Raw genomic sequence first — 16,659 nt, forward strand, 5'->3', positions numbered from 1 at the left:
CTTTTACCACTGTAGTGAACAATCATTACATAAGGTTTTTCATTGCTAAATGGTTGTGTGCTGTTTCAAAATAAATTGTCTTAAAGTATACCTCTTCTGTCTTAAAGTATATCACAGAACTTTTGGTCCTGATCAGTCTTAACCACAGCTGTGATAAGCATTACGGTGACTATCCACTATGGTTTGCATCCTATTGTGTCAAAGGGATGGAAGGAGGACTGTTGCAGCTTGCTTAGGTTGTTATGGAGGTACAGGGATGATCTTGGCCATCCTTTCTGTATATGGAAATGAGGCTAACAGTAAGGAAAGGAGGAGAGCCAGAGGCTAACAAGGCATGGATATGAAGAGAAAATGTAGTACAGCAAGCTAAATTGACGATGTTCTCCATGAGGTTGGGGAAAAGAGAGAAAATGAAATAGGATAAGAAGGGAAGTGAGCATGTTTAAAACAGTGGGAAGAAGGGCCCCTCGGAGTTAAATTACGTAGCAAAACCAAGATCTTTAGTCTCTGTTATTGAACATAATATTTCATGGGTAAGTAGCTATCTATCGTTATGAACATTGAAGCTCTGTTTAGAAGAAAATACATTCTGATGGGTGAAGTGAGAAGGAAGCCCTAAAATGACTTTTCAAGAGGATATTTTTTTCCCAACGTGATTGCAAAATTTCAAGAATATTTTTATTCTGTTTGGTTTCTCCCCTAATACAGCATCTCGGGGTTGGACCCGATGATCTCTTGGGGTCCCTTCCAACCCCTACAATTCTGTGATTCTGTGACCTTTTTAGATTACTTATTTGAATTTTGCGGTGCGTATGAGATGCCTGCTTTCTAATTAAATGCTCCAGACCAGCTATAAATCTGTTAATGTGAATGAGTATGAAATATTTTAACGTAGAGGAACTTGTACAGTGTGGTAATGATTTTTGTTTTTTGCAGATGCCCTCCTCGAACTTTTTTACCAGCGCTGTGCAAAATTTTTCTTGATGAAAGTGCTCCCGACAATGTATTAGAAGTAACAGCTCGTGCCATAACGTATTATCTGGACGTATCAGCAGAATGCACCCGTAGGATTGTGGGAGTTGATGGAGCTATCAAGGCACTTTGTAATCGTTTAGTAGTTGTTGAACTTAACAACAGAACCAGCAGAGATTTGGCTGAGCAGTGCGTTAAGGTATGTGTTCTGCAGAATCTTCTCTTTTATAAGAAGGAGCTGGAAAACTTGCAATTCCAGAAGAACTTACTCATATTCTGATCCTATATATTATAAAAATGTGAAGCAAAACCATGCCCAGTATGTTAAAATTTATGTGTCAACTATGTTTTCAATCTTTACGTTCAGTCTCGTGCTTTTCAAAGCTGAAATTCCTTTAAAAGTACAACTAGCTAGATATTGCTCTCTATATAGAAACTAAAAGTACTAGAAGAAAGTTTTCCTGTTTGTCTCCATGACTAGAATTCTGAGGGCTAATTTCATGCTAAAAAGGGAACGAGGCATCAATCCAGATACAGATAATTTACCTTATTTAAGAAATTATATGCTGGTCATAGCTCCAATGCAGCCTTCTGAAGTATTCAGAAGAATTTCTAAGACCCTCAAAATCTTTTACATATAGTATAACTCGTGCCTGTGTGGTAGCACGTATTTTTATTCCCTGATTACTATTGCCTCAGAATTTACACCTAAGTTTCCTATTTATACTGTTCTTTCAAGTACCTCACTGAAGTAATAGGATTCATGGAAGTTTCAAAGCTCTCAGTTATTTTTGATCTGAAGACTTCATTCTCCCAGGAAAAGGTGCTAGTTATTATCTAGCTGTTTGCCATGACTGACTGTTAAAACCATGCTATTGAGGGATTTTCTTGTATTTGCTCCTGTATTTAAGAAGAAAACTGTTAGTCTACCAGAGATTTCATCCCCTTAGGGGTGTTGAGGAAGAGAGGTGTTTTGTGGTGTTTTTTTTTGTTGTTCTTGTTACTGTTTTGTTATTTAACTAGTTCTGTAGATGGATATAAACAAATAACTTAATTTTTATGTGTATTTTGTTATAAATAAATTTCATTTCATTTTAGGTGTTAGAATTAATCTGTACCCGTGAGTCAGGAGCTGTGTTTGAAGCTGGGGGGTTGAATTGCGTTCTGACATTCATCCGTGACAGCGGACACCTTGTTCATAAAGATACTTTGCATTCTGCTATGGCTGTAGTCTCCAGGCTCTGTGGCAAAATGGAGCCTCAGGATTCTTCATTGGAGATCTGTGTGGAATCGCTGTCTAGTTTATTAAAACATGAAGACCATCAGGTAATAAAATAGTTGGCTCAAACTATGAATTTAACATCCATAACATTTAATAAATGAATGGCTAGGTAGTTTTGTACAGTCTTCACAACTATGTTCACAAAACAGTTGTTATATTTGAATATTGTGGTAGTCTTTTTGTACAGTTGTGATAAGAGAATAAAAATGCTGCTTAGTGTTTGACTGCAAGTGCTGTTGTGTGAATGTGATCTTATTCAGCCTCTGAAAAGTTCATTGAAAAATGTCCTGCAAATTTTTCAGTGTTTTTTGAAATACTTCCAGAATTAATTATTGTTTTATGTCTGCACCTCAGTCACTACTAAATTGAGCATAAGTAAAAGACATAACTCAACTTTTTTTGTTGCCTAAGAGAAACAATAAAAACAGTCATAGTTGATGCTAAAATATTACACTGACAGACAGTACTACTGTAACACCACTTCTTTATTGCAGTTTTATAAACCAAAGGTTATGTAGACCTTTTAAAGTCTAGGAACTTAAAGTAATTAACTTCCTATTAGCAGAATCCCTTTGTGCTTGTCGTACTAATGCTTTGCAAATAGCTATTTAGCCAAATCCTTGCTGCATCCTCGCCAGGTTTCTAGTCAATGCCATTCTCTGTCCCAATTTTTCCCCCACCTCTGTCCCCGTTCCTGACTCCATGCCACCCATACTCCTTAGTTTGGTTTATTAAGTGTGTCATATTTGTGAGACAGTCTTTTTGCCAGTGAGATATGTTTTTGATGTGTTTTCAGATCTTTTTGAAAGAACCACTTGGCAGGGGGCTATCACACCAGCCATCTGAGAACAAGTCACCTTGGTTTTTATCCATCATATTACTTCATTAATGCACTTATCATTTGAGGCAAGCTAACCCTGAAATTTAGACCATAAGTCTGTAGTCTCTATCTGTTTCCCAATTTAAGATGCTTTAACAAAGCTATTACTGGGACTGCTGGAGATCTGAACAGGAATTCGAACTTTCAATAAGGTAGTCTTTCAGCAGTTAGGCTTCAAGAGAAATTTGGTTAAGGTTGGAGTAACCCAGATCATAGTAAATGAATCTGTAGCTGTATCCTTGAGAAACGTATGTTGTGTGTGAAGGATGCCTCAGGATTTTTGACAAATGTTGACAAATGTTGACAAATGTTTTGACAAATGGTTATTTTGGATTTGACCAGTATTTCCTTTTTATTTTTTTTCTTGTTTTACACTTCTGGATTTGGTCCCTTTCTGAGGGTAGCCAGCTAGTAATATCACTTGAGGGAAGAGTTCAAACCAGATGAACGTGGCCCTGAGAACAGCTTATCTGCGTTTGTTGTGTGTTTTTTTTTGTTTTGTTTTGTTTTGTTTTTGTTTTGTTTTTTAACATTTCTACTTAGCTCATGGTTTGTGAGAAGAAAAGTAAATACCTTCCACAGTACTATTTAGCTTTGTTAACCTATTTAGTGTGCTAAATAAGCTGAAACATTCTTATGTATTTCTGATAGAGCAGTTCTGGTAAAAATTAGTAAAGTATCTATGGTTTACATAAAGACTGATAGAACTGCTCATACCTCATCTTGTCAAAGAATGGGAGCAAAATGTCAGAGGACACAAATAGTCACCACTGTAAGTTAAAGAAAAAATCTCTTTTACAAGAGTACTGATAAATCAGAATGTTTGGCATGCAGGGACTGTGCCAGAAGTTTACCATGTAGTGCTTTTATTCAAGAGAATCTTTTTTTTTTTCCAAGTCCTTGCAAACAAAGGTTTATGCCTTTTAACTTAACAAAGTCTGTCTGAGTAGCTAATAATACTCAAATCTTGGTATGTGTATTGATAATTAACAGTTTTCAGGTATGTGACAGCTGACAATCATTTTGAAAATTGGCTGCACTGGAAGTAGATGACATTCTAGGGATAAGAACCGTAGTAATTCAGACCTTGGTAAGGAATAGGTATTTGTAGTTTTCATTACATCTTTTCTTGGGGTTAGTCTGGTTTGCTACCTCATGTTTAGGAAGGTAGATTGCCAGCTCACCTTGATGTACATGTGCAACCCTCCTGATACTATGAGGAGACACTTCTAGTGTAACGCGTGGTATGGATGAGAGAAACGTTAAAAACAGCAATACAGTCCTTCACTGAGTTTTTCAGAATGCTGTTGGGTTCTGACTTTGAGCTGTTAGGTTTTTTTTTGTTTGTTTGTTTTTTAAGCTGTCTCTGTTCATTTACTTTGAAGGAAACCTGGAGAAATGAGTTCCTTCTGTGTCTTGTAGTTTTGTGAATATCCTGTTAGCATCTTCTCACCTTAAGTAACATGTTTCATCTTTTCACTTGCACTTCTGTAGGTTTCAGATGGAGCTCTGAGATGTTTTGCTTCATTAGCTGACAGATTCACACGTCGTGGAGTTGACCCAGCCCCCTTAGCTAAGCATGGGTTAACTGAGGAGTTGTTATCTCGCATGGCAGCTGCTGGTGGGACAGTATCAGGACCATCTTCAGCTTGCAAACCTGGCCGGAGTAGCACTGGAGCACCATCTACAGCTGCAGACTCTAAATTAAGTAATCAGGTGTCAACTATTGTAAGCCTGTTGTCAACCCTGTGTAGAGGCTCTCCAGTAGTAACACATGTAAGAAATCATTTTATGCTACAGTTTTTTATTCTTTTTAATTTTTTTTTCTTCATGTATTTTAATATATACAAGATTTTGTTGTTATTTTATATATAGATATATAGATCTATTGATAATGAAAAAATATACATACATATAGGTTATTTATTTATTAAGAGGGGAAAAAAAGGAAACATTTCATATGGAAATGAAACCCAGTTCTGATAGTGTTTTCTAAAGCCCTGTATATTTTTTATTGTTCAGACTTTTAATTATTTCCAGGATCTCCTAAGATCTGAACTTCCAGATTCTATAGAAAGTGCGTTGCAGGGTGATGAGAGATGTGTACTGGATACCATGCGGTTAGTAGATCTTCTTTTGGTGCTACTATTCGAAGGGAGAAAAGCCCTGCCAAAATCCAGTGCTGGATCTACAGGCAGAATCCCAGGATTGCGAAGGCTGGATAGTTCTGGGGAACGTTCTCATCGGCAGCTGATAGACTGCATTCGCAGTAAGGACACTGATGCACTAATAGATGCTATTGACACAGGAGGTAAGGGAGAATTCTCTGAAAAAGAAAAAGCTAAATAAGGTATCTATGGTGTCATAACTTAAATTTTTTTTTTTAATTAAATTATTTTTTTTTAATTTTAATTTTTTAAGGTGTTACCTTAAAATTCTTTCTATACAAGTTACCTGGTTGAACAGTGTTTGTTAGTAATAACTTTTTTTTTGGATTGTAGTTAAAGGTATAAATGCTTTTATTGAAGGTGGTTAATTCCTTTTTTTTTTTTTTTAACACTGCTGAAGCTTAGTGTTTAATTCCGGGAACTTTAATTATTTTTATTTAATTGTATCTTTCAGCTTTTGAAGTAAATTTTATGGATGATGTAGGACAAACTCTTTTAAACTGGGCCTCAGCTTTTGGAACTCAGGAAATGGTAAATTAATTTTTACACAATTTTATAAGTTTAGGATGTTTATATAAAGACATATAGAAAAACTAGTTTCCTTTTTCTTGTTTAACAGGTAGAATTTCTCTGTGAAAGAGGTGCTGATGTTAACAGAGGACAGAGGTCATCCTCATTACATTATGCAGCATGTTTTGGAAGACCTCAGGTAGCAAAGGTATGATTTAAATTGACATTGTAACATACTAAATTAATAGCCTTACATACTGAATTTCTGCCTTGTTCTGGCAGAAAAGTCTTTGTGCTCTGTCCAATATTTACATGTTCTTTACAGTGTTCATTGCAATACAAAATATTGTTTATGATAGGTCAGTAATGTGAATTAAAGTTTTCTATTAACTTCACAGATATAAAAAGCATATTGTGTTCCAACTTTCTACACACGTAATGTTTTAACTTTGCATGCTAGTGTAGGAAGGACATAGGGAAAAACATGTACTTCTTTGGAAGAAGGAATCTTAATGTTGTTTAATTTTTGAAAATATTTGTTCTCAGACTCTCTTGCGACATGGTGCAAACCCTGATTTGAGAGATGAAGATGGGAAAACTCCTTTAGACAAAGCTCGTGAAAGGGGTCACAGTGAAGTAGTAGCTATTCTTCAGTCTCCAGGTGAGAGCAGTTTTTAATTCTGAGAAATGCAAATATAAAGCAATTCAATTATTAGAACTTTACTCTATTAAGAATCATGAAAAAAATACAGTATTTTATGACCAGCCTTCCTTAGCCTTCAGATTACATATAAAAACTTTAATATTTTACATGTTCTTAAGGGCTGGGGGATTACAGAAGAAACTGCTGAGTGGACATGAGCAGTGCCAGTGGTCCTGGTCTTCAGCTGTGGAATGGGGCTAGACTGGGATTTTGCTGTGGGTTCGGAGGATGTCAGCCTTGGTAGCTTCTCTGGCATCCTTCCTTTCTACATGGAAGCTGCTCTTTACCTGTTCGTGAGGCTCTTGTAGCACTGGAGCCACAGGTAGCTAGCTGTCTGTTCATATGCAATTTCTGTTAAGGAATTTGAGCTTTTCTATGAGTGGTCTTTGGTGGTACTTTGTTTAAAAAAGTTGTTCGGTAACCAAGTTGTGCACATGTAGATTTCACATCTTAGGAATGTGTATTTATGTTCAGTTGCCTAGATGTTAGTAAGGAAACCTTCTTACTTTTGTTTGAATGGTGTTTCTTTTTTGTTTGTTTTCTAGGGGACTGGATGTGTCCTGTTAACAAAGGAGATGAGAAGAAAAAGAAAGATGCAAACAAGGATGAGGAGGAATGTAATGAACCCAAAGGAGATCCAGAAATGGCACCCATATACTTGAAAAGATTATTGCCTGTGTTTGCACAAACATTTCAACAAACTATGTTGCCTTCAATAAGGTAGTAGGCGTGACTGTCAATTTCCCTGCATATTTTTCAGTTCGTAATGTTCTGATAAAAAAAGCTAATGTCGATTTTTTTCCAGTAAAAAAAAAAATCTAAAGCATTTAAAAGTAATGCAAGTGACTTGTAAACATATATCAGTTTGAGTAGAAGTGGTGGTTTGAAAAATGTTGAGTCTTATTTTTGCTTAATATTTTAAGTAGTTTTTGTTGCTGTTTTTTTTTTTTGTTATCACCTTTCTGGGGAAAGAGCGTCTTGGAAGAAATATGGTTAGCTGAAGTGGGAGAGAGAAGCATGCTCTTGACTGCTGAAGCATGATGGAAAAATACTATGTTCTTGTAGCACTTGGCACTGTGGATCATGTGTATTTGGTCACAGCTGTTCGTAGCTGCTATCATGGAGAGGAAAGCTAATGAAATAGTATCAAGATATATTAATGGGAAAATGAGAGAGACTGGAAAAAGCTATTTCAGAAGGTTTTGGAAGACTTCTTGTCAGCTTAAATGTTTATCAACTGAAGAAGATGCCCCTTATTGAGAGAATTAGAAATGTGATCTAATTTGTTACTTAAAAGGAATACTGTGGGTGGCATAAGATTTCTGATAAACTGTCTGACCAGAACCTCTCAGCCTTTTACGTTATACAAACATAACATTTGCTTAATCTCTTGTATTCTCAGTGTATGGGTGTAGTACTTTTGGGCAGCTTAAACTTGGCCATTTTAACTAAAAGAAAAAAGAAATGCTGTTAACCGTTTCTGTAAGACTAACTTCTGTTGAAGATGTGAAAAGTAGTAGCTGTCAGTATTTTAGAGTTTTCTTTTTTAATCTGGTAAATCATGTATTTAAAAGTCACTCAAAAATAAATTCTGTTTTCATCATACACAAGTAACCAGATTCCATACTAATTTTACTTTTTAATATAGAAGATTGTATTGTTTTATAGACTTTAAAAAAGACTTTTTTTAGACTTCAAAACTCAAGAGATCTAACCAAAATGCTGGAAGTATGCGACAGATGTAAGGCTGAGATGGTACCTGGGAGGCAGATGAAGTGTGCAGAAGTGAATTGCCATCACTAAGTATGGATAAAGAGAGAATGTGGAATTGGTTTGACTGAGGAAGGGTGAAGGAGACAAAAATACAATAGACTGTCATGGTGCTGTAGAATCTAACAAATCTGTAGGTGGATTCTTGGAATTAATCTGAGATTTACTATCTGGCAACCAGAACTGGAATTCATTTCAAAAAATTATTTCTGTAAGCATGCATAAATGTAGTGCAAAAGCTATTTTTATCTTGAACTTCTTTGTTGCTTTGATTACCGTTTGCTTACTACGTGGTAAGAACCTTTTCTTGTGGTCTGTTTTAAAGGAAAGCAAGTCTTGCTCTCATTAGAAAAATGATACATTTTTGTTCTGAGGCGTTACTGAAGGAGGTTTGTGACTCTGATGCTGGCCACAATCTGCCCACAATACTGGTTGAAATAACAGCTACAGTTCTTGATCAAGAGGTAGGAAGAAATAACTTTTTCATTTTATTTATTTTTTTTTTCTTGGTCCTAGTGAAACCACTGTAAAAATGGGATTATACTTATTGACTCCACATGCTTATTAATAGCTAACCTTAAAGTGTTGTTTATGGCATCCATCTATAACCGGCTATGATGTTCAGCATGTCAAGATATTTTTAAGTAGAGATCTCACTCACTGTTTCCTTTCTATCCCAATTTATGACAGGACGATGATGATGGCCATTTGCTAGCCTTGCAGATCATAAGGGATTTGGTGGATAAAGGTGGTGATCTTTTTCTAGACCAACTGGCTAGACTTGGTGTAATTAGTAAAGTGTCAACTTTGGCGGGGCCTTCATCTGATGATGAGAATGAAGAGGAATCTAAACCTGAGAAAGTAAGTGCAGAATTGCTAACTTTATTTGTTCTTGTAAAACCAGCACTTGTAATATAATTGTTTATATTATGAAAATGTCCAGGGGAAGGTAGCTAGATAGGTTATTAATTTAATGCTTATTGTATGCACTTGTTTAATTGTTTTTATTGTTGTCATTATTGTTCTGTAACTTATTATCCCATTAGCACCTTATCTGTTGAGTTTTCGTATTTGTATTTACTTGGTGTCAAAACCTCTTGACTGCTGTCTTTGTCTTGTAGTTTGAACATTAGTACTAAACAAAATTAATCCTTTCTGAATGCAGTGCATCTCTTTCAATGTGCATGTATCAAGTAATTGCAGGTGGTTTTAAGCCTTGTTATGGATTGTAATGAAAACATAAAAACAAAAATAATTTTCTATGTGATGAAAAGCTTAAGGGCGCATTGAAGTTATTTGCTTATTTCCAACAGTAAGTTATGGACAGCTCAGATAATTTTCTTATCCATTTAATTAAGATTTGTAGTTATGCCCTAAGTTTTTGGTTTGCTTTGTGTTTTTTTTTTTTTTTTTTTTAGTGTTTGCTTAGGTATTTAAGAGCTGTCTGGACATGGTTTTGGACAACTGGTCCTAGGTGGCAAGGGATTTGAACAAGGTGACTTTTAGAGGGCTCTTCCAGCCTTAACCATTTTGTTCTCACAATATGAGTTTTGAAGAGAGGTGGGATATATATCTCTGTCAGTAGGCTGTTGTTATGGAGTAAATCTACTTGAAAAGAAATCTTTTCAAAGTATCTTATTCTGTTAATAAAACTTTTAAAGATGGATTTTACAGACAGAAAAGCTTAGTTCCTATACCTTTTTGGCTTGAGTAATTTATTTTCTGCTTCAATTCTTTTCAAGATTTGTGTGTTCTGTTTTGGTTTTATGTGTTGTTTTTGTGTGTGTGTGTTTTGTGATTAAATATAATTTTATTACAGGAGGATGAACCACAGGAGGATGCTAAAGAACTTCAACAGGGTAAACCATATCACTGGAGAGACTGGTCAATCATTAGGGGCAGGGACTGCCTGTATATCTGGAGTGATGCTGCAGCCCTGGAGCTGTCTAATGGTAGTAATGGATGGTTCAGATTTATCTTGGATGGGAAACTGGCCACAATGTATTCCAGCGGAAGCCCCGAAGGAGGATCCGATAGTTCAGGTAGTATTTCTTCTCAATTAAAATCCAAGTTAATTTTTGAGACTACTGTTTGTTTATATAATTTGATTGGAGCTATTTTGTTTTGCAGGAATTGGCTTACTAAATAGTAAAGGATGTAAACAGGTGGAAGGTGGTCAGTTAATTGTGATGCTTTTCATCAGATAGCATGTGACTATAACTTGACTTGGGTGAATTGTGTTAAGTAAACATCTTGCCAGTGAAAGTGTATTAACTTTGTTTTGTTTTGAATCTTCTCCATGCATACCTAATTTTTTCACCCCCATCATTAAAAGCACTTTGTAGTGGCCGTCCCAAGAAAAGCAGGTTGAAATGGCGATTTGTTGTTTGCTTCTAGCTAGCAGAATGAAGTTGCATGTGTTTGAAGACAAAGTAATGGAAAGTTTCTCATCAAGACTGGGAAACAGATTACAGTGTCTTAATTGTTTGTTGGAGGGAGGATAAGGGAACGGACCTCATGCACTGGCAGTATACAGTTTTTGTGTTTGTTTTTTAAATTTCTGTGCAGAATACACAACTTGTTCTGGGTGCAGAAACAACTCTCCTTTATCGTTTTATCTTTTTTGCAACAGTTCATGCATTTATGAACCAGCAGGCATAAAACGCTTTGCAATATTTTTGTTTTCAACAAGCCATTGAGTGAAATAACAGAACATATTATGATTCAGGATAGAAATGAAGTGCTAATGACATTATTTGTGAATTTTGAAGCATGAAGACGAATTGTGTTATGGTGTGTTTTTGGATTGTAACACAATTGGAAGCCACTTTGAAATTTTTTTTCTTTTTTTCCCCAAAAGTGTATTCTTGCATTCTTTAAGCAAGCCAAACAGTTTCTGTGTTGAGATACTTGTTTATCATACAATGTAATTTTAAGGAAATCCATGTGGTTAGTTTCTTAAATCATCATGGCCCTTGAAAGCCAATTCTGCTTGCTTCCTCCCATATGATGGGATGGGTTCTTCCTGTTTTTGTAGAAGATGCGTTGAATGGGACTACTCAGATGAATTTGGTGTGAAGATTAGTCAGATTATTGATTTAAGTTAATGTTTTTCTTCCTATGTATTTTTTGTATATATGACCAAATAGATACCTTGCCAAAAAACTTGGGATCTAGCATGGATATTATGGAAGGGAGGGTGCTAAACTGGATTAAATCAGGCTTTTAAATTTTTTTTGTCAAACAGACATCTACTAAGAATGCTGACATTGCAATGTAGTTTGCCTGAAGTTTAACCATTAGCTAGCTCTTAAGCATGTGCAGCAGCCTCTCTTTCACTTGAGATATGAAACTAGTATTTGTTAATATTTAACTAAAAATACTACACGGATAGATTCAGAATAGTATCTTTGTTTTTAAGTCCTGAACTATACTATATGTTCTGCTGTCTTAAATCATTGCTGATTAATCTCATGGTATACTTTTTAGTAACTTCATGACTGGCAAGAATATAGAGGGTTGACTAATGGAATTTGTTGGTGTGTATTGCATGATGAAGGCTGGAGGGGATGTGGGGACATATATATACTCTGAACATTGAAGGTCTGTCCTCACCCATCTCCTCATTAGCTTAATACTTGTTTGTTTGAAATCTTAGGGATAAAAAAATTCAATGCAAAAATTGAAATTCAATGGTAATTCTTTACATGAGTTTCAAAATTCTGTCTAAGGGAGCCTGAAATTGTTTCCAACCATGTTAAATTGTCGCACTTTCAGTGCAATGTGTTGCATAATAAATAGGTAAAAAATGTAATTATGGAAATTTGGAAGTGATTCATTAACAGAATTTTCATTTCTCATACAAATTTTCAAGATTGTTTTTGCAAACCTCCCTGGCTTCTGTGATTTTTTTAAACAATAAAGAATGTTATGCCTCAGCAGAGCATATTTATTTTGCATATGGAAAATGTTGTTTATTTTTTTTAAAGTATTGTATAGTAGTTAAGCTGACAGACTTAAAAAACCTAGAGTGTAAGACATTGCAGCAAAAAGAAAACAGCAATTTTGCATGTGCACAGACTACAAATGTTATATTAATAAAATCGGTATCAATTTTTATCCTTAAAGTTGAGACAAAATTAAAAAATCAATAACCTATAAAGATTTTTCTAAAATACAAACTCATTAAATATTCTGGAGTAATCTTAAATAGTAGCTTGAATGTAGCATGTAGTCTTGTAATCACTACAGTATTTAAAAAATAATTTAATTGAAATTGAGTTGTTTAGAATAGTTTAAAGGTAGATTACCTACATATCCAAAATGTAGGATGTGAGCCTGTTTATCATCAATTAAGTGATATCTCCATATAAATATTTTGTGGTGCCATTAGATTTATTTCATGTTTCTCTCAGATATATATGTCTTGAAAATTTTTGTAATTACTAAAAAAGGAATACAAGCATCTATATTATAGCCTGATTTAGCATAATGTAACTGGTAAGTTACATAAATGTGGCTTTCTAACTTTCTCTGAGGTGAATGCAAAAGTTCTGCAAAAAAGACGAATGAAAGTTTTAATATAACTTAAAATATTATTTTCTGTTGCCTTAGTGACAGTTAATCTGAACAAATTCCCTTTACCACATACTGATCATGATACTCTAAAGTTCTGTGATTTTTTTTCCCCATTTTGTAATATGGCTTAATCATCTTTTCCTCACCTGCTGTAAACTACGAATTTGATTGCTGTTTTCCTGTTGGAGAATTCATTTAATTTACTATTTCTAAAACACAAGTAGTTCATGCTGGCAATAATGAGAACTTGTTTTTACAAATGTGAAGTTTTGTCATTGATTTCTTTGATCTATTATAACTGTGAAAATGAATTAACACATCTGTCAGTAGCATCATTTAGGAAGAGTTCTGTAGTCCATATTGATGAGATTGTGGAGTATATCACTGTTGAAGTACATAGACTGGGAAGAAGTTCAGGGTACTTAAAAACCCTTAATTTCAAACTTAATTTTGCATTGAATGTACTCAGTTGTTTTGCTCATGCAAAAAAATATAATTGCTTGAGATATGTGATGGTGGAATCAATTGTTAGAAAAAAATATGTATGTTTGTTTTTAAATAGAAAGTAGGAGTGAATTCCTTGAGAAGTTGCAAAGAGCGAGAAGCCAAGTAAAACCATCTACCACCAGTCAGCCAATTTTGTCAGCACCAGGGCCAACTAAACTTACTGTGGGAAACTGGTCACTCACCTGTCTGAAAGAAGGAGAAATTGCTATCCACAATTCTGATGGTCAGCAAGCTACAATACTGAAAGAAGATCTCCCAGGCTTTGTGTTTGAGTCTAACAGAGGAACAAAGCATTCATTTACAGCTGAAACCTCTTTGGGTAAGTATGTAGGTATGTGTAATGAACAGGTAGGAGCAAGTGTAGATAAGGTAGGTTTTGGTTGGTTGGTTTTCATACTTGTGGGAAATTCTGACTTCTCTAAAAAAAAAAATAAAAAATACATTGCAGGGTCAGAATTTGTGACTGGCTGGACTGGTAAGAGAGGAAGAAAGCTAAAATCTAAACTGGAGAAGACAAAGCAGAAGGTTGGTGAGCATGTGTGAATTTTATACTTAGAGTTTAATATAGCTTGTTTTATTTTTCAACTTGCATATGTTATATGTGATATAATTTCCTTTTAGAGGATTAAGATCTTCTCTAATTTCAGCTGCACGCAATTTAACGCCAAGTTTAAAGGGGAAAACCTGACTTAAAGCACTTCTAAGGCGGATGGTTTTGTCCTGAAGTCTTAGACTCCATGCTCTTTTAAATGAAAACAGATTTTCTTTTAAAAACAGAAGAAAATCCAATCCTTTTTACTGGCATATGTTTGTGTAATCCAGTAGATACCTGGTTGTTTTTTTTTTGTGTGTGTTTTTTTTTTTTTTTAATGCAAAGAAAGAAAAGGCATAATGATCAACATACCTGTCTTTGGTGAACCCTGTCCTAAGTTACCGGCATACATGATTCATAATTCATTCATAACCTGTTCTAGTTATCATTTTGAATTGATGGAAGCTTTGTAGTTGGTTTGAATGTTTCTAATGCTTTGGTAATCGTTGTTAGAAATGTCATGAGTAGGTCACTAATAACCCATGTAAATAACATCTGTGTTTTAGTCGTACATTATGAATATTAAACTTGCTGCCCTAGGAATAAATAAAATATCTTGGTTGTTGCTATTGTAACAGTAACATTCAGGTCTCGTGAATTTAAGCACCTGAAAAGAATGCGTTTTTATTCTTCTGTCTTTCATGTACAGACCTTACCTTGCTTTGGTCCACGTGCAACGGCATCATAAAAAAGTTTTTAGAATAAGGTCACTTAAAGACGACTTAATGGGATTTGGTTTAGGGAATGTAAATCGCTTTCATAAACCATATTTTTAAAAAATGATTACTCTTACCTCTAAAATATTACCAGAACACTTATACAGTGCTGAAGATTTGTAGACTGAGAACTCTCTTTTCTGCTACCTTTGCACTATAACTTAATGTATGATGATCAGCTTAGTTTCTGTAAATTTGTGTAAGACTGTTTATTTCCTTTTATTTTCCTCTCTGCTTTTAACCTTTCATCTTTGCTTCTTATTTAGCCTTTGCGCATCTTATGATGTACGTTGTATGATAGATTTCTGTTCTTACCTATTTTTGTCTACCCTGGACTTTTAAAAACACAAACAAAAAAGAAAACCAAGTGTCTAGAGTCTTAAATAGTAGCAATAGTGGTCTCGTATTACAGTAACATATGACTTGTGATTATGAAAATCCTTTTGTAGGTACGCACTATGGCAAGAGATTTATACGATGATCATTTTAAAGCTGTTGAAAGCATGCCTCGAGGAGTAGTTGTAACACTGAGGAACATAGCAACACAGTTAGAGTCTGCATGGGAACTTCATACAAACAGACAGGTAAGCGTACCTCCTGTAATTTATAGCATATGATGTCAGTGGAAATCATGTAGCAATATTCAGACTGTGCTACGTCATGTAAAATAGTCACAATATATGTATCTGAACTGTGAGGTTTTTTTATGCATACAGTTCCTAGTTACATGCTTCACTGGGACACTTTTTTCACATGTTCATTTGAAAGATACTATTAGCTTGTTTCATCCTAATTGTCTTTTTGTCTTTCAGTGTATTGAAGGAGAAAACACTTGGAGAGATTTAATGAAGACTGCTTTGGAAAACTTAATTGTGCTTTTGAAGGATGAGAATACTATTTCTCCGTATGAAATGTGCAGTAGTGGCTTAGTTCAATCATTGCTTACAGTTTTAAATAATGTGAGTTTACAGAATGTAAGTCTCCTAAAGAAAAACTTTTGAAAGAAAATGTAGGCATAAGTCTTAATTAAAAATAAATAAATCTATTACAGATGTGGCTTTTTTCTGTCTTGAAAACTAGACAGACTTGCAACACTAAGTGATCTGACCCATTGAATATATACTATCACAATAAATTATTTTAATTCAAATATGATATTAAAAGTCTAGTCAGTTATAACGGCTGATATAATGTAGCTTTTGATATAAAGACTTTAAATAGCAAATTCAGTGAGCCCAAACAGATGTTTTTGCCAATGTAAAGAATGAATATGCTGTGCTGTATCAGAAGTAATATATATATATTTTTTTTTTCTTCTTAGAACATCGATTTAGATGTGAAACAAGACTGTAGTCAACTAGTAGAGAGAATAAATGTTTTCAAAACAGCATTCAGTGAAAATGAAGATGATGAGAGGTAGGTTAAAAAACACCTATGTTTGTGATGTGGTAATGTATGTTTAAAAAAAAAAAAAGACAAAGGAACATGCTTAACATGTTAGGCTTTTTACTATAGCTGGGTAGTATTCTCTGAGATACTGTAGATTTTGTTTATTCCTCCTTGTGTGGTAACATAGTGACTGTTCACTTTCACAGTCGTCCAGCAGTTGCATTAATTCGGAAATTGATAGCAGTGTTAGAATCTATTGAACGTCTACCTCTCCACTTGTATGATACACCAGGATCTACATATAATCTTCAGGTACAGTGATAACAGTATATAATACTCTGTGATAAAAAAAAAAATGTTTTGTATGAATTTCAGGAAAAGTTACGTGTGTTAAATCTGTATGAAATGCATTCTTGTAAATTGGATAGAATTAGCTAAAGAACAAACTTCTTGGCATTTATTTCTTCTAATACCTAACCTGAATGTTTGTGTTTTTTATTTTGATGTTAAATATCAGAAGATGGTTGCAGGAAGTTGCAAAAACACTGCTGCCATTGGATATTGAGCCCCTATGTTATTATTATAGGTCTTA

At 34.6% G+C, this 16,659-nt stretch overlaps 1 protein-coding gene across 11 annotated transcripts in view; it reads left to right on the forward strand.

Annotated features, from left to right (window-relative positions):
- Nucleotides 1-16,659, forward strand: part of HECTD1 (HECT domain E3 ubiquitin protein ligase 1) — a 64,228-nt gene that overhangs the window by 18,751 nt on the left and 28,818 nt on the right. For 4 of the 11 annotated variants that reach the window (XM_084288333.1, XM_084288335.1, XM_084288342.1 and 1 more), the window contains exons 3-20: nucleotides 937-1,171; nucleotides 2,071-2,298; nucleotides 4,629-4,910; nucleotides 5,157-5,445; nucleotides 5,757-5,833; nucleotides 5,922-6,020; nucleotides 6,359-6,473; nucleotides 7,061-7,235; nucleotides 8,611-8,749; nucleotides 8,976-9,146; nucleotides 10,105-10,327; nucleotides 10,416-10,460; nucleotides 13,426-13,689; nucleotides 13,819-13,895; nucleotides 15,128-15,262; nucleotides 15,491-15,652; nucleotides 16,000-16,094; nucleotides 16,274-16,379. In XM_084288333.1, coding sequence (XP_084144459.1) covers nucleotides 937-1,171; nucleotides 2,071-2,298; nucleotides 4,629-4,910; nucleotides 5,157-5,445; nucleotides 5,757-5,833; nucleotides 5,922-6,020; nucleotides 6,359-6,473; nucleotides 7,061-7,235; nucleotides 8,611-8,749; nucleotides 8,976-9,146; nucleotides 10,105-10,327; nucleotides 10,416-10,460; nucleotides 13,426-13,689; nucleotides 13,819-13,895; nucleotides 15,128-15,262; nucleotides 15,491-15,652; nucleotides 16,000-16,094; nucleotides 16,274-16,379 — 2,917 coding nt within the window. The remainder of the gene's footprint in view (nucleotides 1-936; nucleotides 1,172-2,070; nucleotides 2,299-4,628; nucleotides 4,911-5,156; nucleotides 5,446-5,756; nucleotides 5,834-5,921; nucleotides 6,021-6,358; nucleotides 6,474-7,060; nucleotides 7,236-8,610; nucleotides 8,750-8,975; nucleotides 9,147-10,104; nucleotides 10,328-10,415; nucleotides 10,461-13,425; nucleotides 13,690-13,818; nucleotides 13,896-15,127; nucleotides 15,263-15,490; nucleotides 15,653-15,999; nucleotides 16,095-16,273; nucleotides 16,380-16,659) is intronic. The other 7 variants (XM_084288341.1, XM_084288334.1, XM_084288336.1 and 4 more) reach the window with 6 other exon arrangements.

Source organism: Netta rufina (assembly GCF_964035555.1).
Source record: "Netta rufina genome assembly, chromosome: 5".
Classification (NCBI taxonomy): Eukaryota; Metazoa; Chordata; class Aves; order Anseriformes; family Anatidae; genus Netta; species Netta rufina.